Raw genomic sequence first — 26,998 nt, forward strand, 5'->3', positions numbered from 1 at the left:
ACAGACAAAACCCCTGCCTGAGGTCACACATCGGCTAACTGGCCAGGTTCCTACTGACCAGGTGCCCCCAACGAGGCCCCTAATGAGCACTCCTCCATTGACCAGGTTCCACTGACCAAGTCCCCACTGACCATGTCTCCGTAACCAGGCCCCCATTAGTAGGCCTCATGGACCAGACCCCACTGACCAATTTCCCACTGACCTGGTCCCCACTGACTGGGTTCCCACTGACAAGACCACAATTTACCAGGTTGCCACTCACCTCACCCCCACTGAATAATTCTCCATGGATCAGTCCCCAGCTGACTGAGCCCCCTCTGACCAGGCTCTCACTGACCAGGCTCCAAGCCACTAAGGCCCCACACTGACCAGACCCCTAATATACTGAATACACCCCACTGACCAGTTTTTTATTGTTTATGTTCCAACCGATCAGGCCCCACTAATAAGGCCACCACTGACCAGGTCCCCACTGACTAGGCTTCCAATGACTAGGTCACAAGGTACCCACTGGGTGAGGCCTTCACTGAGGAGGCCACCGCTAACCAGGTCCCTGCTGATCAGGTCCCAACTGGCCAGGTCCTGATGGCTAGGTCATCTCTGACCATGGTCCACTGACGAGGCCCTTGAGCAGCTGTGTTCAAAGTCTCATTACAATGCTGCCATCAGCCCACAGACCCTCCCTCCCTGCATGTGTGCCCAGGGGTCAGGCCCGGGGGGTTTTCTTGGGCTGCAAGGCCTCTCCTCCAAGACACAGGGAGGGAGTCAGCCTCAGGCTCCAGGTACCCAGCTTCACACTCACCCCACAAGGCCCTCTGGGCCCATCTGAAAGGAGACAATGAGGTGGCCTGGCACTGCCTGGACATGCCATCTTCCCTATTCCTGAGTGTCAGAATGGGAGGAAGGGAGGGACATTTGGCAGACAAGACACCCTGTGCTGCTGGGTCCCCCAGGGCCCTTCCCACAGAGCCCCGATCTAGAGACACAGCGCAGAGGCTGCAGGGAGACTAATCAAGAACCCTTGAGGCTGAGCCAGGGACCACATGAGGACTGTCCCCAGACAGCTAGAAGGCCCTTTGCTAGTTTCTTTGTACCTCAGTAGATGCAGCAGCAGTTCTTCTGTTGGGGACTAGTGAGTGCACGATGGGAAGAGCTCGCCTGTGCTTCCTCGGTGGCTCCAACTCTGCTTTTAAGAAAAATTACTCATTCTAGGGTTGCCGCAGAGAAAATACATTAGTTTAGAACACCTTGTGCCAGAAAGTAAAAAAGTGCTGACAGAGTAATGGGGACAAATCAAAAAGACATAAAGTCAGCTTGAAATGTCTACCACTGGCCTAATCTTTGGGAACTGGAGCACCAGAATCATGACTTTCCCTTCTCCTTTATTTATTGGTTTTATTTCTCCATGTAGAACAAAGAAGAAAGTAAGAAAAATAATCATCTGGCAACCATCACAGTAATACTTGTTCAAACACAAGTCATCCATGAAATGCTAAATCTAGTGGGTTTTGAGGAGTAACCAGATATTTACAGAGCTTCAAAGTATCTCCACACAAAATACTATTGAACTACAAAAAGAAAATCATAACGCTAGTATGGACAAACCTGGCAGATACTCTTTAAGTCTCCTACTATATATGGTAATAAAAAGTGTAAAATGCAAAGACGGCTTTGATGACCTTTACTACAGTATCAATGATGACTTGGTTGTTTGGCTGTTTAAACAGCTGACATTCAGGCAATTTGAGTACGCCAAACTCAATAACACTGGTGTTCATTTGCAAGATCCACTTAAAACTTAAGGAGGCTAAAAAACATCATTTAAAATAACATATAAATATACATCATATGATATGAAAATATTCTACTTTAGTAAAGATTGTGATGTTTTATATTTTATGAGAAACAATTAAAATTTCATGTAAATAGCCCAGTAATAAAGTTTTATGATCTTTTAAATCATACAACTTTTCCTTAAGATTTTATGGTTAAATATTCTCTTCAATAGATGTGGCTTACCAGTGGATTCTAGAGAAGAAAGTAGATAGGAGCAAGGGCCCAACACAGCAAAAGCTGGAAAGAAAAAGAAAGGATTATATTCTTTACCTAAAACATTTCAGTTAACGAAGTGTAAGTTTAAAATGTAGAGTTGAGAACGTTATCAGAGTTAATAAGAATGAGAAATATGTACATGCAATTACAATACAAGATTACTATTAAATCATTTACACATGGCACTAATTCTAATTGTGGTTAAATATCACAGCTTTTTCATTCTTCATTCATGCACTCAACAGCCACGTGCTAAGGTACTAGAGCCAGCACTGGAATTACAAGTTGAAGATGGCATGGTCCACCTCCCAATAGTCATATGCTATAACCTAAAAGACCGGCAGGTAATGTCCATATACAGTCATAGATATCATGACAGGTATACAGCAGGGCACTACTGGAACACACAGATGGGACATCTATCCCACTTTTGTGTCAATATCATGGGCTTTCTTGTGGAGGGGATACATAGGTTGATGACTGAAGGATGAGGAAAATCTTGCCAGAAAGAGGGAAGAGGCGAAGGCAAAGATCCTGAGGTAACAAAGAGCCCTGCAGAGTTCTACTCTGTCCACTTTGGTGCTAGAGCAAAGGGCAGAATGCAGTAAGTGGTGAGAGACAAGGCTGAGTAACCTGACAAGAATTACATTGACATGGGTGTTTTTATTTCATGGTGAAATTTTTGGAACTTTTCCTGAGAACAGATGTAAGCCAATTGATGCCTTTGTTTTTGGAGAATCGTTTCAGTGTGCTAGCTGACAGTTCCATGAGGATGGCAAAAGTGAAGAAATTGTAGAACCAGTAAAAAAGAGATGGATCCACTTCTTGGGAATTTTTTAAGCTACGGCACATGATGAATTAATGATGCATAAGTATACTCTTCACTGTGAAAGTTTTTGTTTTCACATCTTTCATTAGATGTGTGTAAGAAAAAGATACTGAACGTAGTATCTACTAACCCAACAATGAAAAGGAATGCCATTTGCAATTTACACTTTATTACTAAAATAAACCTAAATTTAATTAATACATTTTGGCAACATACTTTTCTTTGTTTCTGTAATTATTTGTTCTGCACAGTCCAGCTCCATCTAAAATAAGTAAAAAATAATAATAATAATAATGTTTAAGTTAAACAAGAGACATTATCATGAGATTAACATATCACTTACAAAATGTGGCCTTTAGTATTTTTAGTGACTAGACATAACACGAAGTTTGCTTAAATAGAAAAATAATCACATAAGTAAAGTAAAATTTCTACTTATTCTAAGTTTAGATAATAGAGGATGTATCTGTGTAATGCTGTTTAGAGTAATCTGACAAAAATAGGTAATATTGGTCTATCGGATATACATAATTTTAGAAAGGTGGTGTTTTATTAGTACAAAGGTTAAACAATGACCGGGCATGGCAGCTCACGCCTGTAATCCCAGCACTTTGGGAGGCAAATGTGGGCAGATCACGAGGTCAAGAGATCGAGACCATCCTGGCCAACATGATGAAACCCTATCTCTACTAAAAATACAAAAATTAGCTGGGTGTGGTGGTGCATGCCTCTAGTCCCAGCTACTCAGGAGGCTGAGGCAGGAAAATGGCTTGAACCCAGGAGGTGGAGGTTGCAGTGAGCCGAGATCATGCCACGGCACTCCAGCCTAGTGACAGAGCGAAACTCCATCTCAAAAAAAAAAGAAAAAAAAGGTTAAACAATTAAAGTCATATTTTGCAATGAATGCATTGCTTTGAAATTCTTAGCAAAACTCTGTCCTTTATAAAAGTTTAATCCATTTTTTACTTCAATAAATTTTCTCTTAAAAAGAAATTTATATTCTTTACTTACTGAAAAAAATATGTATAGTAAAGTTTTCTTTTTTTTTTTCTAGTTTGTATTCTAAATTAAAGTGGTACCTGTGTAAGTTTCTTCCAAAAGTATATTGAGGAATGCTGAGGTTTGGAGTACAATTGAACCCATCACACAGGTAGTGAGCATAGGACCCAAGAAGCAGTTTTTCAACCCTGGCCCACTCTGTCCCTCCCCATTCTTATTTCCTGGTGTCTATTGTTCCCATGTTTATGTCAATGGGCACCTAATGTGTAGCTCCCACATATGAGTGCAAATGAGATATTTGGTTTCTGTTTCTGCGTTAGTTTGCTTAGGATAGTGGATTCCAGCTGTATCCATGTTGCTGCAAAGGACATGATTTTGTTCTTTTCATGGCTGCATAGTATTTGGTATATATGGAATTTTCCAATCTACCTTGGATTTTCAATCTACCTTGGGTGCACCTGGATTGACTCCATGTCTTTATTATTGTGAATAGTGCTGCAATGAACATACATGTGCATGTATCTTTTTGTTACAATGATTTATTTTCCTTTAGGTATATCCCTAGTATAGTAATGGGGTTGCTGCATGTGGGATTACAGGTGCCTGCCACCACACCTGGCTAATTTTTGTAGTTTTAGTAGAGATGGGGTTTCATCATGTTGGCCAGGCTGGTATCAAACTCCTGTCCTCAGGTGATCTGCCTGCTTCAGCCTCCCAAAATGCTGAGATTACAGGCGTGAGCCACCACACCTGGCCGAGCACAAAGGTTTTAACAGAAAAATGGAAATGAACTTTCGGTGTTTTATTTAATTCATAAAATGCACTTATTTTGGGTTCTATTAAATAATAAATATCTATATGTTGTTAAGTGTTTGGTTGCCTGTCATTCACTTGTGATTATGGGTGGAAAGAGTTAAGTTGGTGCAAATAAACTTTAAAAATAGTATGGGCTGGGCACAGAGGCTCACCCCTGTAATCCCAGCACTTTGGGAGGCTGATGTGGGTGGATAGCAAGGTCAGTTCGAGACCTGCCTGGCCAATATGGTGAAATCCTATCTCTACTAAAAATACAAAAATTAGCCAGGTGTGGTGGCAGGCACCTGTAGTCCCAGCTACTTGGGAGGCTGAGGCAAGAGAATCACTTGAACCCAGGAGGCAGAGGTTGCAATTAGCTGAGATCATGCCACTGCACTGTAGCCTAGGCAACAGAGTGAGACTCCATCTCAAAAAAAAAAAAAAAAAAAAAAAGTGATATGAACCAGAGACAAACTACAATCACGTAGAGTAAGACAAAGCATTTCAAAGTATACCATCAGTTATTAGGCAATAACATGCATTTTTTAAAACCTAACAAATGCAGCTTTTAGAGAAATTTTAAATGTGTCAGTTTAACCACATTTATTGAATAAAGTTAGCAAATGGGTGTCTCTTGAAAATGAGAGCTCCAGGGAATTAAAAAATGTAAAGTTTCCATTTCCTTTCTGTGTTAACACAGCTAATTATAATCTTAACTTAACATGCATAAGTCAACAGAACAACTCAGTATTTCACCAAATTATAAACAAGAATTATATTAGAGAAATGAAACCCAAAAGAGAAATGGTCATATAACTAACCTCAGTCAAGGAGTTCTTGCAGTTATTTGAAGTCTGTGGGTTTGGAGTAGGAATTCTTATGGCCGTTTTGGGAATATATTTTCTGTTGAGTTCTATACTATTAAGATTTTCAACACAAGGTAACTCTGGGTCTGGCCTCATAGGAAGAGTGCTGAGAAAATATTCCATCCGCTCTTTCTCCATAAAGAGCTTGGTGCTGATCACTGCTATTTTCTTATCCGATCTGTAAAGAGAGCAAAGACAAATGCTTAGTATTTCATTCTACCTTGAATGATTCTTAATGACTTGCATTTTTTAAAAAGTTGCCCTGAGAGTAAACCAAATTACCCATTAAACAGTGTTTTCACACGATGATATGTGAGAGCACACCTCTTGTAAGTAACGGTAATTTTAAAATCATTCTAAATAAGTATATGTGTTTCTAAGGTGATTTCTACTGAACAAGCAGTTCAAAGTAGACAGGGAAGAGAAATGGCTATCAGTGATGTACAGCTCAACAGGTAACCTAGCTGCCTTCTAAAATAGCTCTACTTATAAGATTCTAAAGATTCCTTTAGATATACTTGTATTTAAAGGGTAACTATGTGGGAAAATGATTATGTTAATTTGCTTGACTATAAGAACTACTTCACTATAAATAATTATATGAAAACATCATGTTGTACTCCTTAAATAATGTAGATTAAGGAAACTAAAATGAACAAAAATAATCTAGAAATACTTGTGTTTAGTAAACCAGTTTCAGGTTTCACCCTTGTACATTTCACCCATTCTCTAAGAACACTTAAGTATTTGGCACTGAGGAATAACTCAGAGCAACAACTCCTGGGGGAGAACTAGACTGGTTGGCTGGTGATCAAAAAGAACTAAAGCATCTCTGAAGGCAATTAGCCCTCAACACCGTGACCAAGGCACTGGAGGGGGGCTTGTTCTTTCTGCCTTCCACACAGCCCTTCAGGCTGAACAAGGTGTTATTTTTGAACCACCTTGTGGATTACCCTTCTTTTCGTTCCTGTGATAATTATTCCCTCTTTCACAAGGATGCCTTTATGTAACACCTTGAAAATGTTACACAAATAGTCTTTCTTGAGGTACCCTCTAGTGATAACACCTAAAGATCACACTCAAAAACAGTCCCTGCCTGAGTGCCAGGATGTGCCCAGAGTAGCAGTATCACTTGACACTTTGGGTTCAGGTTGTGATCTACCAAAAAATAAATTAAACTCATTAATATTCCCATTTAGGAAAATTCTGACAAGTAATTTTATAACAAGATCACTTTATTTATCAGAAAGCTTCAAAAATACTTAGTGAAAAAAACTAACTGGTCAGGCTAACTACATGAGACTTTTCAGGGGAAAAAAGCCACACAAAAGCAAAAAAAGAGAAGAGAGAAACTATCCTTGATGAACATTTTAAAGGAGGGATTATTTACTAACATTATTTTCCAAAATTACATTATCAAATTAGCATTCACTTCCTACTGATCTCCTGAAGGCATCTCACTAAAAATTATGCTTTCAAAACAAATTAATGAGTTTAATTCATTTTCTATGAGTATATGTTTTGACTTACTTCATTATTTTTTCTGACATGGAACTGTTAGCTTTCAATGCTACTGCAAAGGCTTCCTTATATTCTTCTAATTCAGTTGTAACATCTTCATAAGCTGTTTTCATTTTGGAGAATTTACATTCCACATCTTTAAGTGTGAGTTCCTTCTTTTTTAGTGAAGCCATATTGTCCTTGTTTAACTGCTCTAATTGTTTTTCATATTCTGCTTGTTTCTAAAACAAATGAAAATAATGCACTTTTAAAACAATTATAAGTTAATTACCATAGGTTTGTTGCCTTTCATTTTGAATCAGTGATTCGAAGAGCAATTTTGAATATGTTAAAAAGAGGCTGAAGCTTAAAATATTTATCAGCAATATCAACAAAACTAATAACTGAATTCAGAATTGTCTGATTTATAAAAATTTGAAATCATAATTATGTTAGTATTAATGTAATCTGGTCCTATAAAAAGTAATAGAATCCATTTATAATTTTAAAAAGTGAACAATGAACAACGTAGCTTAAGACTAATTCAAAAGTATCATATAATTTATAAATCACAGTTTTATCTTATGCCAACTGGTCTTAATCATCAAATTCCCCCTTTTACTGTATAGTGAGAATTATTACTTTGAAAGATTGATTTTGTTATAATAATAATGGAAATTTAAATATTTAAAAAGAAGAAACGTCACTTTTTTCTAGAACTCTACAAAGGAAATTGCCGTAAGAGAGGCAGAGGAAACACAATATATACACATCCAAAATACAGTTTGCAGTGAAATAAATGAAAGCCCATTACAGATAAACTTACCTGATTTTAAAAACTAACCTGTAAATGGATTTCTTCTAATTTTTCTATTGCCTGCGTTGCCCTTTCATCCAGCTCCGATTTATATTCTTGTACTTTACCAAGTTCTACCATATCTTTTTCCATATGTGTCTTAAGATTTAATACTTCTTCTTCCAACATCTTTTTATCCTTCTCAAGTTTTTCACATTTCTCTTGTACTTTTCTCATAGATAATAACTCCTGATGAAGAACTTCATTGTCTTTGTCCAAATTGACACATTTTGAAGATACAGCTTCCTTCTCAGCCATAAGATCATCAAACTGCATTAATAAAATAATAGAGCTTGATAATGAAGTAGGCTGAGAATAATCTAATACAAAACCAATAGCAAAATTTGAAATGCATCCACTTGCAATAAAATGTTATCTATAATGTAGTAGATTCTTCAAATGTGAACCCTTAAATTACTCAGAATTTTAAGAACAAAGTTAAAGCTATCATGAGTCACAAAAATATGCTTTACTGACATCATCTTTGCCACAGAACTTTTTCACTTGCTTTTACTTTTATTTTTCTGATAATTCATTTTTGTTCCTCCTTAAATGGCACTAAGTTATCTCTTAGTAAAAAGTGTCTAACCCTCTTCCCTCATCATCATTTCCCAAAATTTGTCAAAAAACCTTTCAGAGATATCATATTGAGTTATTTAGGCCAAAGTCAATAAATGGCTCCCAGAATAAGACTTTGAAAATAATATAATACTCTACGCTAGGCATGGTGGCTCATGCTTGTAATCCCAGCACTTTAGGAGGCTGTGGCAGAAAGATCACTGGAGGCCAGGAATTTGAGATCAGCCAGAGCAACATAGTGAGACCCCCATCTCTACAAAAAAACAAATTTAAAAAATTAGCCAGGCATGGTGGCTCAGGCCTGTAGACCCAGCTAGTTGGGAGACTGAGGCAAAAGGATGGCTTGTACCCAGAGTTCAGGGCTGCAGTGAATTATGACCACATCACTGCACTTCTGCCTAGATGATAGACAAAGACCATATCTCAAAAAACACAAAATAATGAATCCTGTAAATAAGGATTCTGATGCCATAAGCCTTTCCCTAAACCGCAAATGTTTCATGCTAATTTGAATTGCATTTTAAGAAGTAATGATTCTTGGGGTAAAGGCCATAGAATACAACACCCAGAAACAAATCCACATATTTACAGCCAACTTATTTTGGAATAAGGTGCCAAGAACATACATTGGGGAAAGGACACCCTCTTCAAATGAATGGCACTGGTAAACTATCCATATGAAGAATGATACTAGCTTCCTATCTAACACCATATAGCAAAATAAACTCAGAATCAATTGAAGATTGAAATGTAAGGCCCAAAGTTATCAAACTATTATAAGTAAACATAGGGAAAATGCTTCAGGACATTAGTCTGCACAAAGATTTGTATAGGTAAGACATCAGAAGCATAGGCAACAAACAAATGATAGACAAATGGTACTACAACTGAGTGAAGAGAAAACCTGTAGAATGGAAGAAAACATTTTCAAGCTATTCATCTAATAAAGGACAAATATCCAAAATACACAAGGAACTCAAACACCCTGACAGTAAACAAAAATAATCTGAGTTCAAAACTAGGCAAAAGATCTGATTAGATATTTCTCTTTTTTTAAGAGAAAAAAAAGAAATACAAATGGCCAATAAATACATTTAAAAATGTTCAGTATCACTAATCATCAGGGAAATACAAATCAAACCTACAATGTGATATAATCTTGCTCCATTTCAATAAATGGCTATCAGAGAAAACACAAAAAAAAGTGCTGGTGAGGTTTCAGAGAACAGTAAACTCTTACATGCTGTTGGTGGGAAGGTAAATTAGTGCAGCTACTATAGAAAACAATATGAAGTTTTCTCAAAAAATGAACAATGGAACTGCCAAGGGATCCAGCAACCCCACTACTGGGTATTCAGGCAATAGAAAAGAAAACAATAGATCACAAGGATACTTTTCCTCACATGTTTACTGTAGCACTATTCACAACAGCTAATGTATAAAATCAACCTACATGTCCATCAACAAATGAATGGACAAAAAAATTGTGGTACACATACACAATGGAATACTCACCATATAAAAAAATGAAATCTTCTTACTTGTAGCCACGTGGATCAGTCTGGAGGATATTATGTTAAGTGCAGACACAGAAAGATAAATACTGCACATTCTCACTCATGTGTGGGAGCTAAAGAAAAATTGAGGGCTGGGCAACATGGCTGATGCCTGTAATTTCCTAGCACTTTGAAAGACCGAGGCAGGAGAATCACTTGAAGCCAAAAGTTCCAGAGCAGCCTGAGCAACATAGAGAGACATCTCTACAAAGTAAAAAATCAGACAGGTGCAATGGTACACGCCCATAATCCTAGCTGCTCAGGAGGGTGAGGTCGGAGGATGACATGGGCCCATCAGGTTTGAGGCTGCAGTGAGCTATGATCAAATCACTGTCTCTAGCCTGGATGACTCTACAGTTGCCCAGAGCCCAGACTACACTAGCAAGACCCTGTCTCTTAACAACAAAAAAGCTCATAGAAGTAGGAGAGGGGAGTCTGGTTAATGGATACAGAATTACAGTTAGATAAGAGGAATGAGTTCTGATGTTCTGTGGCATTGTAGAGTGAATATGGTTAACTATGATTTATTGAATATTTTTAAAAAGCTAGAAGATTTTGAATGTTCACAATTCAAAGAAATGAAAAATGATTGAAGTAGTAAGAAGTAGTAAATATGCTAGTTAGCTTGATCATTATGCACTATATAAATTTATCAAAATGTCACCCTATAGCCCATAATTATGTATATACATGTCAATTAAAACAAAAGAGAATCTATATTCATCCCATTAAAAGAATAGAATATGGGCCATCCTTACTGATGGCCTTCTCCTAATGAATAGAATGCAGTAAAAGGGATACCATGTAGCTTCCCTATCTCAGACTGCTTTCCCTTCGAACTCAGCCCCCAGATTGTGAGAGAGATCAGTCCACAAAGACAGCCTGGGAGTGCCAGTGTCAGTGTTCATGCTGCCTGCCCCAGCCGAGGTTCCAGCCAATGGCCAGCATCAACCATCAAACACATGGGAGAGCAAAGCTTCAGATGATTCAATTTCTCCAACTTCCTAGGGAAGCTGAGGGGAGCAGAGACAAGCTGTCCTGGCCAATCTTTTTCCAAACCACAGGTTCATGAACAAAATAAATGTTTTTCTTTTAAGCCACAAAACTCTGAGTAATTGTTAGAAAAATAAGTTTTAAAAAGAGACAACAGGAAACAACTTAGGTAGCAGGAAAGAGTCTCCTTTAAAGTAGGATCTAATAAATGTTGAGATTAATTTATTGATGACAAACATAATTGAGAAGCAGCAGATAACCAGGAGAGAGATGTAAGCTGCTGAGGAGGAACTTTTCCTAAAACCCCCTTCAATTATGAACTCTGATAATAAGGCAAGGGTGTCTCCTTACAATTTCCCCTCAAGTTAGGAAATAAGACTGCAAAGCAAGAAGACATATGATTTGAAAAACAACTGGAAATACTTGGTTACATAACCAAAATCAGACATTTACCTGATTTCAATTAATGAAAATTCTAAAAGAAGAAGCTTTGAGTATTTATTAATCAATCTAGTATTCGATTTTCATTTTCCTTTTTCTCAATGAGGAAATAAGGAGAAAATTATGGAATGACTTTTACTCTTCACAGAAGTAAAATAAACACAGCATACTTTGAGTGTTAAAACATCAAATGCAATTTCTCCTTTACCTTACTTCACGTTTGTTTGCATGGAGAAGTTAAGACCATCCCATCTCTGTATTATACCACAATGCTTCTCTATAGCACACAACTTGGCTCTGAAATTTTGAAATTCAAAATACTAATCTACTATTTGTCTCTGATAAATTGCCTGAATATTACCTGATTTTTAAGTGCTGCACTCCTAAAACTTTTTCTTGGAATGAGTTAAACTTTTTATTCCAAGAATCCTCTACTGAGCTAGAAAGCAGAGCTGTGCATCTCTGTTTCAGTAAAAGGAGGTCAATACAGAAACCATGGTTTCTGAGAATGCAAGATCTGCACCAAGAAAAGGATTAGCCACAGTGTTACACAACAGAACAAGATGCCAGGTGGAAAGAGGATCTGTGAACTGAAAGATGATGACTTCACTTGATTTCCACTGAGGAAAGCTGGCAGCTCAGACTTAAACTCCTCCTTCCTGGATGGTAAACATCTATGGATGATTCTATGAATTATAATGAGTTAGTAAAACATAAGGCACTAAATAGTAGACTATTTCAGCAGATACTGTGACCAAAATTTACTGAAAATGAAACTATAGAGGGAGGCACTGGATAAGAGACTAAAGGTTTAAATGGAGAAAAAAAGAAATAGTGTGTCTTGTAAGCCTGACTTGCCATCATGTCTTAGAGTAAGTAAGGTATAAGCTGGCCACAGACTCCTTTGAGACACAAAAGGTGAAGTTAAAGATATTCTACTACATTTAATTTTTATTATGACATAAGACAACTGGTAATATGCAACATGATTGAAAAAATTTTCTCAGTAAATTCAATTTGGTCCTGGTATAAGAATAGACATAAACTAAGAATAGACATAAACTAAGAATTGATAATCTAAAAATAAACCTGCACATTTACAGTCAATTGATTTTATACAAGGTTAACAAAAAAACAGAATGGGAAAAGAATAGTCTTTTCAATAAATGATATTGGAACAACTGGGTATCCATGTGCAAAAAAAATTATAAAGTTGGACTCTCACCTAATACCATATTTAAAAATTAACTCAAAACAGTTAACTGTAACAGCTAAAACTATAAAACTCTCAGAAGAAAACATTGGCATAAATCTTTGTGACTGCATTTGGCAGTGTTTTCTTAACCATGACTCCAAAGGAAAAATGGATTCAATGAACTTCAAAATTGAAAACTGCTGTGCCTGAGAAGACAGTATGAAGAACTGAAAAGGTAAGACACTGAGTAGAAGAAAGTATTTGAAAAGCGTATATCTGATAAGGGACTTACATATATAGGATATATAAAGAACCCTTGCCATTCATAAATAACAAGATAACCCAATTTAACAAATGGGCAAAGAATTTGAATAGATATTTCTGCAAAGAAGATATAAAGATGGATAATAAGCACATTAATAGATGCTTAATGTAATTAGTCATTAGGAAAATGTAAATCAAAACCACCTTGTGGTATCACTTCACACCACAGGACCAAATCTTTGTTCAATAAAAAAGAGAAAATAAGTGTTAGGAAAAATGTAAACAAATTAAAGCCCTTATCCAATGCTGCTGGGGATGTAAAGTGGTGCAGCCACTTTGGAAAACAAACTGTCAGCTCCTCAAAAGGTTAGGCATGAAGTTACTGTATGACCCAGAAATTCCAGTCATAAGTATATACTCCACAAAAATAAAAACATATGCAAGCACAAAAACTCATACATAAATGTTTACAGCAGCATTATTACTATATATTTTTTGAGACGGAGTCTTGTTCTGTAGCCCAGGCTGGAGTGCAGTGGCGTGATCTCAGCTCACTGCAACCTCTGCCTCCTGGGTCTGGGGTCAAGCAATTCTCCTGCCTCAGTCTCCTCAGTACCTGGGATTACAGGCACACACCACCATGCCCAGCTAATTTTTGTATTTTTAGTAGAGACAGGGTTTCACCATGTTGGCCAGGATGCTCTTGAACTCCTGACCTCGTGATCCACCTGCCTCGGCCTCCCAAAGTGCTGGGATTACAGGTGTGAGCCAACACACCTGGCCTACAGCAGCATTATTAATAAGAGTCAAAAAGTGGAAAGAACCCAAAGGTCCATCACCTCATGAATGGTTACATAAAATGTTTGATGTATCCATACAATGGAATATTACTCAGCAATAAGAAGAAATTTAGTACTGATACTGATAGAAGCAGGAGACAGCAAAATGCCTAGGCAGATATGGAAGGGTCCCCAGAGAATCTCCAGGCCCACAAGTGTCTACACCAGATAAAACATCCGGTGCAGATAAGGGAACCTGCACAGGGGCTTGCCTGGACATGCCAGCAGCAGACTGGAGGCCCACATGCACTGGGGTGTTGGGGTGGAGCCACCAAGAATTCATGCCTTATGCAGAGGAGGAGCCTGGCCTCTTCAGCTCATGTGTGCCTGTCCTGGTATTCAATTGTGAGGTGGAAATCTGTTTGCAGGACCCCTCTCTTTGCTGAGAGCTTCCCTTTCACTTAATAAATTCTGTCCTTCTCACCCTTCAATGGGTCCACATGGCTAATTTTTCCTGGTCATGAGAGAAGAACCCAGATTTAGCTGAACTAAGGAGTGAAAGCCCTGCATCAATACCTGCTACAGCACAGATGCGGCATGAAAAATTATGCTAAGTGAAATAAGCCAGTCCGAGTCGACCACTTGCTTTTTATTTCAGAGGCTTATACGCAAATCTATACAAAGAAGGTGGGTGGTTCCCTAGGGCTGAGGGAGGAAGGGAAAACTAGTGAAGATAGCTAAATGATGTGGGGTTTGTTTTTAAGGTGATGAAAGTGTTCTAAAATTGATGTAATGATGATTACATAACTCTGAAAATACTAAAATTGAATGACTTGTATATTTTAAATGAGTGAATTGCATGGTATGTTAATTACTTCTCAATAAACCTGTTACACCCCAAAATTTATTTGGTACTAGTGATCTGGAGACATGGGCTGCTTCGTTTCAGATCACTGGCCAGGGTTCAAGACATAAGAGAATCAACAGCATGTCTTTTGTATAGAAAAATATATACATATATATATTTTAAAGTATCTTTTTATTAGTATCAAGTCTGTAAAATTAAATGAAAAATCTGTCACTGCTTAAAGCACTGAGAGATTTATATTGAGGAGCAAGACCTTGTATTCTTTTGCCCCAATTTCTATCTAAAGGGTCTGGGAATCACACCCTTCAAACAATCAAATCTCATCAGATGGGTTTTATTAACTCTTATAATGTGGTTTACTTTCTAACCTGATTCTGGTACAGCATCACAGAGAGAAGAAGCTGAAAAAAAATCAAAGTATTTTACCCCCAAATATATATTTTTTGACATATTTTGAAATGGCTGTTGCAGGGCCAAGAGATTGAAATGGCCGTACAAAGCTGCCGTCTGTGGGGGAATTTGCATCTGTAAGAAGTCTTCATTAATGTAGCACAATCTCTCCCCTTCTAGGTCTTCCCAGATCTAGGGAAGATAAACTAAGATCCTGATGCGTTTCAAGTCTGAAAAGATATATTTACCCTCTATTTTCTCTGAGGACTGCCAGCTAGGAGGCTTCATCTACATAATAAGAACCTTAACCTCCATAATGACCTTATCTTAATTAAGGCCTTCCTTTATACCTATTTCCAGTTTTAGACAACAGATTTTGTTTATCAATTGTCACCTAAAGAATCCTTAAAACCCACCTATGACTTGTTAGCCCCTCCTTTTTGATGTCCCACTTTTAGGCTGAGCCAATGTATGCCTTCCTCATATTGATTTATGGTTTTCCCTACAACTCTGTCTGCTGGAAATGTACAAAACCAAACTGTAATGTGACTGTCTCATGAAGCATTCTCAAGAGCTCTTGAGATTGGGTAATCCAGGGCCACAGTCACCATACTGGCTCAGAATCAACCTCCTTAGATGTATTTTGGCTGAATTTGGGTTTATCCATCATTAATATTTCTCCAAATTACATAATTTTAATCCCCAAACTGATTTAAAATTACCTTATGTTTAAATATAAATTATTGTATTATAAAGATACATGTATTTGTATGTTCATTGCAGCACTATTCACAATAGCAAAGACATGGAATCAACCCAGATGTCCATCAATGATAGACAGGATTAAAAAATGTGGTGTATATACATCATGGAATACTACGAATACTATGAATGAGATCATGCTTTTTGCAGGGACATGGATGAACTCGAAGCTGTTATCCTCAGCAAACTAACACAGGAACAAAAAACCAAACACTGCAACTTCTCACTTATAAGTGGGAGCTGAATGATGAGAACACATGGACTTGGAGGGGGAATAACAAACACTGGGGCTTGTTGGGGTCAGGAGGGAGAGCATCAAGATTAATAGCTAATGCCTACGGGGCTTAATACCTAGGTGATGGATTGATACGTGCAGCAAACCATCATGGCACACATTTACCTATGTAACAAACCTGTACCTCTCACACATGTAATCTAGACCTTAAGATAAAATAATAATTTTTTTAAATTACCTTCTGTTTTAGCTTCTTAAACAGAATATCCATTTTCAGTTGGTCTGTATTTAAGTCTCCATGGCAACTGAAGTCTTCATTTGCAAATGCATTTAACATATTTATTGTCATTTCTAGGCATTTCTTATATCTGCAGAAATGTAAGAACTAGTAAGTCAAGTATTTTTAAGAGTAAATATTTAATAATTGTTTAAACAGATATTATGTTATGGCATATCAAAGAAACAAATCTATAAACTATGATCCTCTCAGTTTCAACTGAACATAGTTTGAAAGCATTCTATATGAATTATAATCTTATATAAATAATATGAAGAACAATTTTATGGTATATATAGCAGGTAAAGTGATAATAGCCATACAGTTTTTTTGTTTTGTTTTGTTTTGTTTTGTTTTTTGAGATGGAACTTCACTCTTTTTGCTCAGGCTGAAGTGTGATGGCGTGATCATGGCTCACTGCAACTTCTGCTTCCTGGGTTCAAGTGATTCTCCTGTCTCAGCCTCCCAAGTAAGCTGGGATTACAGGCATGTGCCACCATGCTTGGCTAATTTTGTATTTTTAGTAGAGATGGGGTTCACCATGTTGGTCAGGCTGGTTTTGAACTCCTGACCTCAAATGATCTACCTGCCTTGGCCTCCCAAATTGCTGGGATTACAGGCATGAGCCACCACACCTGGCCTAACCATACAGTTTTTTATAAATAAACTATTCATATCCATGTTGGTATGCTAAGATGAAATAACGTATTAGTAAATATAAGGCATAACCAAGAGATGAGTAACCAAGATTTTAAAAAAGTAAAACACATATATGTATGAAAAAGACACAAAAATACATTTTGATATCCGTTGACCACAGTCTATAAGAAGCAAAAAAAGTACACCCAAAAAGCACAGGACATTATTCAATGTAGAAAAAGAGAAGAAAACATCTTTAATGTCTGAATTGAGGAGAAAAAGAAAACAGGCAGTTTTAGAAAAAAGGAAAGGTGGAGAGAGATATGTGATGATTTAAAGACTTTGAAGAAGAGATCTAGAGATCTTTACTGACATAATGTCAACAAAATGAAAGATACAAAACCATGTAGAGAAAGACAATGGCAGAAAAATGTTGATTAGAATCAGAAAACCAACTTAAGTGCTCAGTAAATACATGGAAAAGTAGCTGTGTTCAGGGCTTCAAAGACACATTCCATTTTTTAAAAAAAAGTCTGTGATCAAAACATGAATGCTCATTTTACTCTTTTTCTTTAGTTTATACTTTTTCTATATATAAAATTTATTTCTGTAAAACAGAAGTTTAATAAGATGTATACTTCATGTATACAATGGAGGTACCCATGTAAAATGAGTAAATTTCCATGATATGTTTTATATCTAAAAGAAAAACAAAGAAGCAGAAACAAAATACAAGCTATATATCAAGATAAATTTTGATGTTAAAGAAGGACACAAATAGGTCTTTAAAAAATTTGAATGCAGCAGAGAAGAATATTACAAAAGGAAGAAAAGATGACCAAATACAGCAAAAATATCTTCAGAAATAAAAATTCAAACTAGATAATGAAAAGTGCACTTGACATTACATGTCCAAAGCATTGTCATTATTGTTTTCAAAATCATTAAAGAATACATTGCTAAGCGCAGTGGCTCATGCCAACTTTGGGAGGCTGAGGCAGGTGGATCATGAGGTCAGGAGTTCGAGACCAGCCTGACCAACATAGTGAAACCCCATCTCTACTAAAAATACAAAAATTAGCCAGGCAGGGTGGTGCACACCTGTAATCATAGCTACTCAGGAGGCTGAGGCAAGAGAATCACTTGAACCCAGGTGGCAGAGGTTGCAGTGAGCCGAGATCACGTCATTGCACTCCAGCCTGGGTGACAGAGCCACACTCTGTCTCAAAAGATAAATAAATAAATAAATAAAAATAGGCGTAATGTTTTGGCATTCAAAAAAATTTCAGATTGTGTTGTTTCTTTTTTCACATATTTTTATATAAATTTTTTCATCCCAACCTCGCCCCAGCAGCTCAGCTGACTTCCACCCCGTTTCTCCCCTTCCATTGGACTCTATGACACAGGGTCTCATCCAGAGATCTATTTTTCATCACTTATTGTGTTTTTATACTGAAATTTGATTTTTTAAATAATTCCAACAAAAAAGTCCAAGGGTCATGGACTCCTGCTCACATGCCTATAAAGTTGTGTTGTGAGTTTCTGAAATACATTTTAAAACAGAATTCATTTAATTATTAAAATGAAGACATAAAATGAATTTGTATCAAAGTTTTAGTCAAGTAAAGTTAGAGTTAAATCAATTACTAAATGGTTAAAATGTTCTACAATATGAAAACCATACCCAGTTGCCTCTTCTTCTAATTCACGATTTTTCTTTCTTATTTGATCCGCAGTATAGTTCAGTAATGATATTAATTCAGAAAGTTTTCTGAATTCTTCATGTTTTTCTTCAGGCTTGAAAAAAAGTGTTTAAAATTATTTTTGTAAAATCTAGAGACCCTCTTCTATCTTAAAAATATTATTTCTCATAAGTTGATGAATAATATGTATTTAGGCGGTTGTATAAAGTGCATTTTACAAACCTGATGCCAATAATGAGATTTCAAAACTAGTCATTTTCTTAAAACAGCTAAAAAAGATTCACACTTTCATCATTACCTTTTCTGAAATTTAAACTGCCAAAAATGTTTGTTAAAAATGAGAGTTTTTACACATAAAGTACTAAGGGTTAGTAAGATGAATTAAGAGTAGTTATATTTACATTTTAGTTTTTAAAGATGCTCTAGAAACATTGTCATTAATAGTTTAAGATATTCCAAATTAAATTACATCTCACTAAGATGATTTTTAGAAAACTCTTATCCAGTTCCCATTACATTTTTGATCCTCATCTACCTTCAGGCTGAGCTAAATACTGTCATTCTCTGTAAGTATTCACCTGTAGGTTTCAGTTTTTCCCTGTCTATTAACCATTTCTCTTTAAACAAAGTTTATTTTTTTCTATAATACACAAATAATAACTTTTGTCTGCTTTTTGTGGCTTTTCTATTATCCTGTTTCTCCCCTTCCATTGGACTCTATGACACAGGGTCTCATCCAGAGATCTATTTTTCATCACTTATTGTGTTTTTATATTGAAACTTGAGATAAACCAGTGCAAGGCTCTTTAGAGCAAAACCTAGGTAACAGACATCTGGGTTGCTTGGCAAAAGTCATGTGTAATCCTAAGTTATGAACCTGTCACAATTTAATTAATTGTTCTGCCTCTGTATCCGTGCTTTCACACCACTGTAACTGTAAGCCTGCTTCAAGCTAGCCCACCTCATTTTTGAAGGGTGTATAAAAGTCAAGTGCTGTCTTTGTTCTGGGCCCAGTTTGTCAGATGTTGAGTCCGCTGGGTCTGAGTACACTCGATAAAGATATCCTCCTGTGTACACCCCAAGGTCTCTCTCTGGTCCTCCTGATTCTGCAACACCACCTCACCCAGCTAATTGTTTGTGTTTTTAGTAGAGATGGTGTTTCACAATGTTGGCCACGCTGGTATTGAACTCCTTACCACATGATCTGCCCTCCTCGGCCTCCCAAAGTGCTGGAATTACAGGTGTGAGCCACCATGCCTGGCTGCTACTCTTCTTTTTAAATTCTCTCAGAACTCCTAATATCTCAAAACGTTAACCTGGATTCCCTAATATAAATTTCCAGCTCTGACCTTTTTACTGAGGACTCTTCCCTCTAGTACACATATTATAGACAATATTCTCAACCACACACTTACACATTTGCTACTTGGTGCAGATTACTTTTGTAGATAGTGAATCTTGTCTATTTTATGTTGATTCTTATGGATGTTACTTTGAGTACACTGTTATTTTCTAATCTTGAAGGGGGGCTGTCTCACCCTTAGGATATTCACCAGTATACTTTGCTTTGTCCTTTCTTTTTCTTTCTTTCTTTCTTTTTCCTTCTTTCTTTCTCTCTTTCTTTCTCTCTCTCTCTCTCTTTCTTCTTTTTTGGACCAGCATATTTTGTCCGTTTTTTCTTTTTCTTTTTCTTATTTATTTATTTTTTTTTGAGATGGAGTCACACTCTGTCATCCAGGCTAGAGTGCAGTGGTGCCATGTCGGCTCACTGCAACTTCCACCTCCTGGGTTCAAGTGATTCTCCTGCCTCAGCCTCCCAAGTAGCTGGGGCTACAGTTGCACACCACCAGCTAATTTTTGTATTTTTAGTAGAGACAGGGTTTCACCATGTTGGCCAGGCTCTTCTTGTACTTCTGACCTCAGGTAATCCACCCACCTCAGCCTCCCAAAGTGTTGGGATTACAGATGTGAGCCACGGCGCCCAGCCCTTTTTTCTTTTATAATGAAAACTTTCCCATGAGAATCAGATTATCAATTGTTTGCCTTTCTTTTCTTTTAAAGAATTTCCTTTTCCATAGAGATATGGCATGATGAACATCTTGTTCTAAAGTTCCTTTTGGGGGACACTCAACTATGTCATTGGGAAGCTTCAGTAAGTAGAGATCTCCCTTCTTCCTGATCGAGATTCTTCATCTCAGAATGGTGTCCACCAAATGTCTTAATCCAGGTAGTCTCCTGCTTAGGAATTCATGAAATAAGAACCTTCTGGAGAAGTTAGAGGTTATTGATTGAGATGGTTTAAAGCTGCCCCTTATTATATGTTTTACTCCCAAGGCAGACATCAAAGTGGCTAATAATTCTATGCCTGATGTCTAACTCAATTCTATGGGAATCTATACAAAACGTTTTATTTATGAGACAGAGCTTGCTCTGTTACCCAGGCTGGAGTGCAGTGGCTTGATCACCGCTCACTGCAGCCTTGATATTCTGAGCTCAAGCGACCCTCCTACCACAGCCTCCAACGTAGCTGGGATTACAGGCATGCACCACCATGCCCCAGCTGTTTAATTTTTTTTTTTTTTTTTTTTTTTTTGTAGAGTCAGGGTCTCACTTATATTGCTCTGGCTGGTCTCAAATTCCTGGGCTCAAGCACTGTTCTTGCCTCAGCTTCCCCAAGTGCTAGAATTACTGGCATAAGCCACCTCACCAACCAGGTGTTCCATGGAATGGTTTGAGAGGCAGTTCTACACAGAAGCCAGAAGGGCTGGGTCTGAATCCCAGATCTACCAGATACTAGCCGTGCGACCTTGAGCAAATTAATTTTCCGTGTCTCCGGTTCTTTATCTATGAAATGGAGAGAATAATACCATCTACTTCACTGGGATGTTGGGAAGATTAAACCAGGGACTGACGTGAAGCACTTAGAAGAGTATGAGGTGCATGGTGAGCTACAGGTAAAATTTGCTTAGAAGCACTTAGAAGAGTACATGTACATAGTGAGCTACAGACAATATTTGCTATTAGCATGATAATTTTCACTGTTTTTTTATCTCTTGACCGTTGTATGTGTTAGGGAGGTGGCATTCTAATGGAAGTGGCCTCCTATAGATGCACTGAATCATTCTTCACACCACTGAAAGTGGCAGCAAATGGCGAGTGTATAATTTATAGCTTACTCTTCTCTCTGTGTGACTCAGTGGGCAACAGTCATGTATGTACTACAATGGAAACAGCACCTCCTGGATTGAGTAGTACATAACTGACATGACCAGCAGAGACAGGCTGAGCCACGGAGCTGAAAACCCTGGACTCTATTGCTAAATCAAGTCTTCTGAATCAATTCCCTCCCAGCAGCTGTTGCTGTGGCACTGCCTTCACGAGTACTCTGCTGAGCGCTAGGATTAAGGAGCTGTGCTGTCCTTCATCAGACAAGCTGCAGCCAGAACTATTCAGCTGACAAACTGGCAACCATCCAGAAATACAGTTTTGGCTACATAGTGAAGGAAGGCAAATTTAGATTCTTTTTTCATACTGAGAAAAACATGAGCACTTGATTGAACAATTCTCCTCTATTAGACTAATTGGTTTTAATTTCATATTTAATTGCTAAAAATACACTTAGAATAAAAGATTTACTGTGTTAATGTCTCAAAGAAGAAATAATTGGTATGGTATATTTTGTTCTATGCTGAAAGCTGCCAAGCTAAAATATTTTCAATTTATACAAGGATAGGTGACATTCATGTCATATATTATTTTCCCTTTAAGCGAATTTATGTTAAGACAAAATTATCTTCCATTAAAAATTAAAAGCCACGTCAAATTAAGGGCTAAGTTGTTCTGCAGACTGAGCAACAAGTGCTGAGATGTAAGGTCAGTGAGAGAACAGTCAGAGAAGGCTTCAAGAAGAGGACATTGCCTGCCAGGTCTGAATGAATGAGGCTAGATGAGCAGGAACTGAGAAGGCAGGAAGGACAGCATGGGTAAAACTGGTGCTGACATCTGCCCAATTAACTCTGAGGATAGAGTCCAACGGCAGGGAAATAAAAACATATGTCCATACAATAACCTGTAAATGAATGTTTGCAACAGCTGTTTTCATAATAGCCAAAAAGTGGAAACAACCTAAAGGTCCATCAGCTGATGAATGAATGGAAAACTGGTGTAGCCATGAAATAGACTATTATTTGACAATAAGAAGGAATAAACTACTGATATGTGCTACAACATGGATAAAATTCTGAAAACATTCTGCTAAGTGAAAGAGCCAGTCAGAAAGGACTTCATATTGTATGACTCTATGTATTTAAATATGCAGACCATGCAAATCTGTGGAGACAAAAGTGGATGGTGGTTGCCTACAACTGGGGTAGGTGGAGAGACATGGAGTGGGGTTGCAGTCATGGCTAAGAGATGTAGGGTTGCTTTTCAGAGTGGTGAAAATGTTCTAGCATTGATTATGCTGATGACCACACAACACTGTGAATATACTAACAGACACTGAGTTGTACATTTTAAATGGTTGAACTGTCTGACATGTGAATTATCTCTCAGTGAAACTGTTTTTAAAATCCCATGGTAGGATCCAGATAATTTTCTGATCTCTCTATTTTGGATGTACATACTCTATTAGATCTGAGTATTTCTACGCCATTACAGTATATTTTAAATGAAAGGAAGATGAAGGCAATGCCTAACTTTTCAAGTAGTTTGTAAATTAACCTAAAACATGTGCATTTCAAAGAACAGTATGATGGCCTTTCTGTACAAGTTAACCTAGAATCCATGAAATGAATACACACAGCTGCTGTGTCCATTCACAAAAGTGAAGAAATAAGACAACTTGCTGGAATATTCCATTAAACATTCTCTTCTGACTTAATCTGGCTTGCCTCACCAAGGAATTAAGGAAATTATCTAAAAATACTGTTTAACAGGAAAAAAGTCAATTTTCTATGAGGAATGATGTATTATTCTCAACTTTCCCAAGTGTAGATATTATAAGAGAAAACATATGCAACTATTATTTCAAAATGGCAGAACAAGAGCCAGAGTTGAAGAAGTAAGTACGTTATAAAGATAATAAAATGGTAATGATCAATTATAATGAAAATACAAAATCAAGCTGTCCACTGAAATTAGTATCCTAAGACACTTTATATTATTCAACCAGCTACAGATTGTCTACATGTTAAATTCCATACATACTTGAATTTCTACTTGAAATAATTTCTTCTTTGAAGTCCATGTCTCATCCAAATTAATATGACAATGTGATGTACCTTCCAGTGGAGACTCTGACATTGAAAATTTTTGAAGGTGATCGACCAGTTCTTCTTGAAATTCTCTCACAATCACCTGACAAAATATTTTTGTTACCAATTTTATAAAGTGTCTTATTATTAAATTATGTTAATATTTAAGTCTAGCATACATACTTTGAAAATTGTTACCACACACACAGATTCACTTTCTTTTCCTCATATGTACACTTTCTTCTTTATTACTGAATTCAGTGAGAGACATAGAAGGTGTTATATTCCTGCCAAATTGGTATTCTCTTACATGACAGATTGATCCAGCCCACTATTCATTCACCTTAGACCCTCGACTCAACCTGAGTTCCTCACATATTCAGTCGCCTTTTGAAATCCTTCCAATGGATTCCTACCTCAGAATAAAAGTAAAATTCCAATGGCCTTCAAGGCCCTAGGTAACATGGCCTCTACCTCCCTCCCTGACCTCAGCTCCTACAACTCTGTCCCGTACAAACTTCAATCCCACTCTCCGTGAACTCTGCCACCCCTCATTAGTCTGAAAATGGGGATTCAATGTCAAACTCATAAATCACAGACATCTAAAAGTATCTTTGTACTGGAAAGAATTATATCCAAATGATAGTCATTGAGACTTAAAATGTAAATTATGAGCTAATTACTCATAAAAATATTCATAGTAAATTATAAATACGCCAGTGGAAACATTACATCAAATATTTTTTTGCTAAAATTTACCACATTTATTCCAAATTGTGATTTTATAACAAGTAGAAGTCTTTAAAATACTAAGTGGTCAGAAAAATACATAATGTGAGACTGACATATTTTCAGACTTAAGTCACATTGGTATGAATCAGAACAAAGTTATACCAACTAAAATACATATAAGAGAGAGCTACTGAAGGAAAAGCATCAGAAGACACAGCAACACACTTCAGTTCATCTGGAAAATCTAGAATTAAGTGTCAAAGCGGCTCACTTAATTGAATCTGAATTTCAAAATACGCATTTCAGGTACAAGCATTTCCACTTACCTGCTTCATTATGCTCTTAAAATGCGGCAACACGAAGACGTTACATTTCTTATTTCAGTAGTCTAAGACTACACACCTTATCAGCATTGCTCTGCATCTACTAACATTTCATAGGTGACATAATGTCTTTACTCAAAGGAAAGCATCTCTCAGCTCTACCTTTTATCTCCTGGAAACAAAGCATGTTTCCAAGCTGATACAGTAAACACTTATTTGGTTTACTAAAACAGCTTCGTTGAAATATGATTTTTATTCAAACAGATTTGTTGAAATATGATTTATAGAATTTATCTGTTTTAACAAACAGTTCAAAGATTTTTAGTAAATTTACTGTGTCGTGCAACCATCTCTACAATCCAACTTTAGAACATTTTCATCACTCCAGGACAATCCCTAATGCCCATTAGCAGTCACGACCCGCTTCCAGCCCCAGGCCTACACAAACATTAATCATCTTTCTGTCCCTATACATGTATTTCCTGGATGATTCATGTAAATGGAATTATACAGAATGGTAAACACATTTTCATCTATTTATTTTTATATTGAACTAGGTTCAACATATAGCCACAATGAAATGTTTAAATTTTCTTTCCAGAAGGTTATAGTTTTCTTCATACTTACTTCTCTTTCTGCTTTTTCTTTTTCATACTGAAGCAGTTTTTCTTTTAAATAATTATATTCATTCATTAATTCCTTATTTCTTTCTTCTAGAAGATCTTCCTTTCCATTCTCAAGACAGTCTCTGTGGATATTAATGACTATCTCTTTATTATCGCCTTCCTTACGAGCATCCTCTAGTTGTCGTTCAAGCAAGAGATTTTCAAGTTCTCGTTGACGTATTCTCTCCTCTGAAGAGTTCTGCTTTCCAATGGATTGACTTTCTTTAGCTTCCCCATTTGGATGCATCTGCTTCATTTCCTTTATTCGATGCTGTGCTTGCCTTAGGTCCAGCTGTACACTTTCTAAAGCCAATGTCTTTTCCCTGAGAGCATCTCTTGTCTCACGGAGCTTACCTTTTAAGGTATTGAACTTCACCCGAGCTTTACGGACCTGTTCAGTAAGCAACTCATTCTTATCTGTTAGTTGAGAAATATTAGAACCCATTGTTTCATGTCTAGAAACATCATCTGCTCTCCATAAAACTAGTTCTAGGTCTTTTCTTTCCAAAATTTCATTGTACTCATTTATAGCAGTGGCCAGGTTAGAATGGAGGGATTCAACTTCAGCTTCTAGTCTTTCTTTGTTGTGTTTTTCCTTCTCCAATTTTGAATTCAGCCTTGCATTCTCAGCTTTCAGATCATTAAGCTGTTGTGAATACTGGGCCACTTTTTTTGTTATCATTTCTTCATTGAGTCTTACACTCTTTTCAAAGTTAGCATTTATTTCTGTAATACTTTTAATTTCCTGAATATATTTCTTTTCCTTTCTGAGACTGTCATTTTTTATTGCATATAATTCCTGTTTGAGCATGGCAATGTCTCTCTTCAACATAAAATTTCCATACATCGCATCCTTCTTTTTTCCATAACTTTGAGAATCCTAAATAAAACAAAACAAATTTTTAGTTAGCACTCAATAAAATAATCTATGATGGTTATTTCTGAAGTGAAAGAGCAACCTATACATTCATGCAATTAAAAGTTGCTGTAAGTGGATATCCAACTGGAGAAAAAGTTGAAGCAAAACCTTGAACCTTAGAGAACATACACTTCAAAAAGTTCAAAAATGTATTTGAAGTCAATGAATCCATAAAACACACACACACACACACACACACACTCTAGAGAATTTTTAAGAATATCAGAATTGGAAAAGCCTTTCTCTGAGTTACAACAAACTCAAAGCATAAAGTTGTTAAAAAATTTGACTAAATTAAAATCTTGGAAAAAGGAAATTGCATTTATACTCTGATATCTAACCCAGACACCACCCTATAGTAAGAGCTTTACCTCCACATCTATTTGGACAGATAAAATCTCTCAAAGTTTTAAAAGTTCTGTTTCCCTGATCATATTCTATTGTGATTTGACTCAACATTTTTTAGTCAGTTGTAAGAATTACATTTACTAAATCATAAATCTAGACATTGTACTAAGCACTTCTA

General features: G+C 36.9%; 1 protein-coding gene across 3 annotated transcripts in view; it reads right to left on the reverse strand.

The window, feature by feature from the left end:
* The window catches only part of ANKRD18B (ankyrin repeat domain 18B), a 51,881-nt gene that overhangs the window by 1,340 nt on the left and 23,543 nt on the right, over positions 1 to 26,998 (reverse strand). For 2 of the 3 annotated variants that reach the window (XR_010148717.1, XM_063787850.1), the window contains 10 exons: positions 25,516 to 26,433; positions 23,787 to 23,936; positions 18,560 to 18,672; positions 16,198 to 16,327; positions 7,886 to 8,167; positions 7,072 to 7,283; positions 5,497 to 5,719; positions 3,098 to 3,143; positions 2,020 to 2,073; positions 1,095 to 1,183 (listed from right to left, as the gene is read on the reverse strand). Coding sequence is in view for 2 of the 3 variants with exons in the window: in XM_063787850.1 (XP_063643920.1) it covers positions 1,095 to 1,183; positions 2,020 to 2,073; positions 3,098 to 3,143; positions 5,497 to 5,719; positions 7,072 to 7,283; positions 7,886 to 8,167; positions 16,198 to 16,327; positions 18,560 to 18,672; positions 23,787 to 23,936; positions 25,516 to 26,433 (2,217 nt within the window). In the remaining variant the exon portion in view is untranslated. Of the gene's footprint in view, positions 1 to 1,094; positions 1,184 to 2,019; positions 2,074 to 3,097; positions 3,144 to 5,496; positions 5,720 to 7,071; positions 7,284 to 7,885; positions 8,168 to 16,197; positions 16,328 to 18,559; positions 18,673 to 23,786; positions 23,937 to 25,515; positions 26,434 to 26,998 lie in introns of those variants that run through there. The other variant, XM_063787849.1, reaches the window with a different exon arrangement.

The sequence above is a fragment of the Pan troglodytes genome, chromosome 11, assembly GCF_028858775.2.
Source record: "Pan troglodytes isolate AG18354 chromosome 11, NHGRI_mPanTro3-v2.0_pri, whole genome shotgun sequence".
Taxonomy (NCBI): domain Eukaryota; kingdom Metazoa; phylum Chordata; class Mammalia; order Primates; family Hominidae; genus Pan; species Pan troglodytes.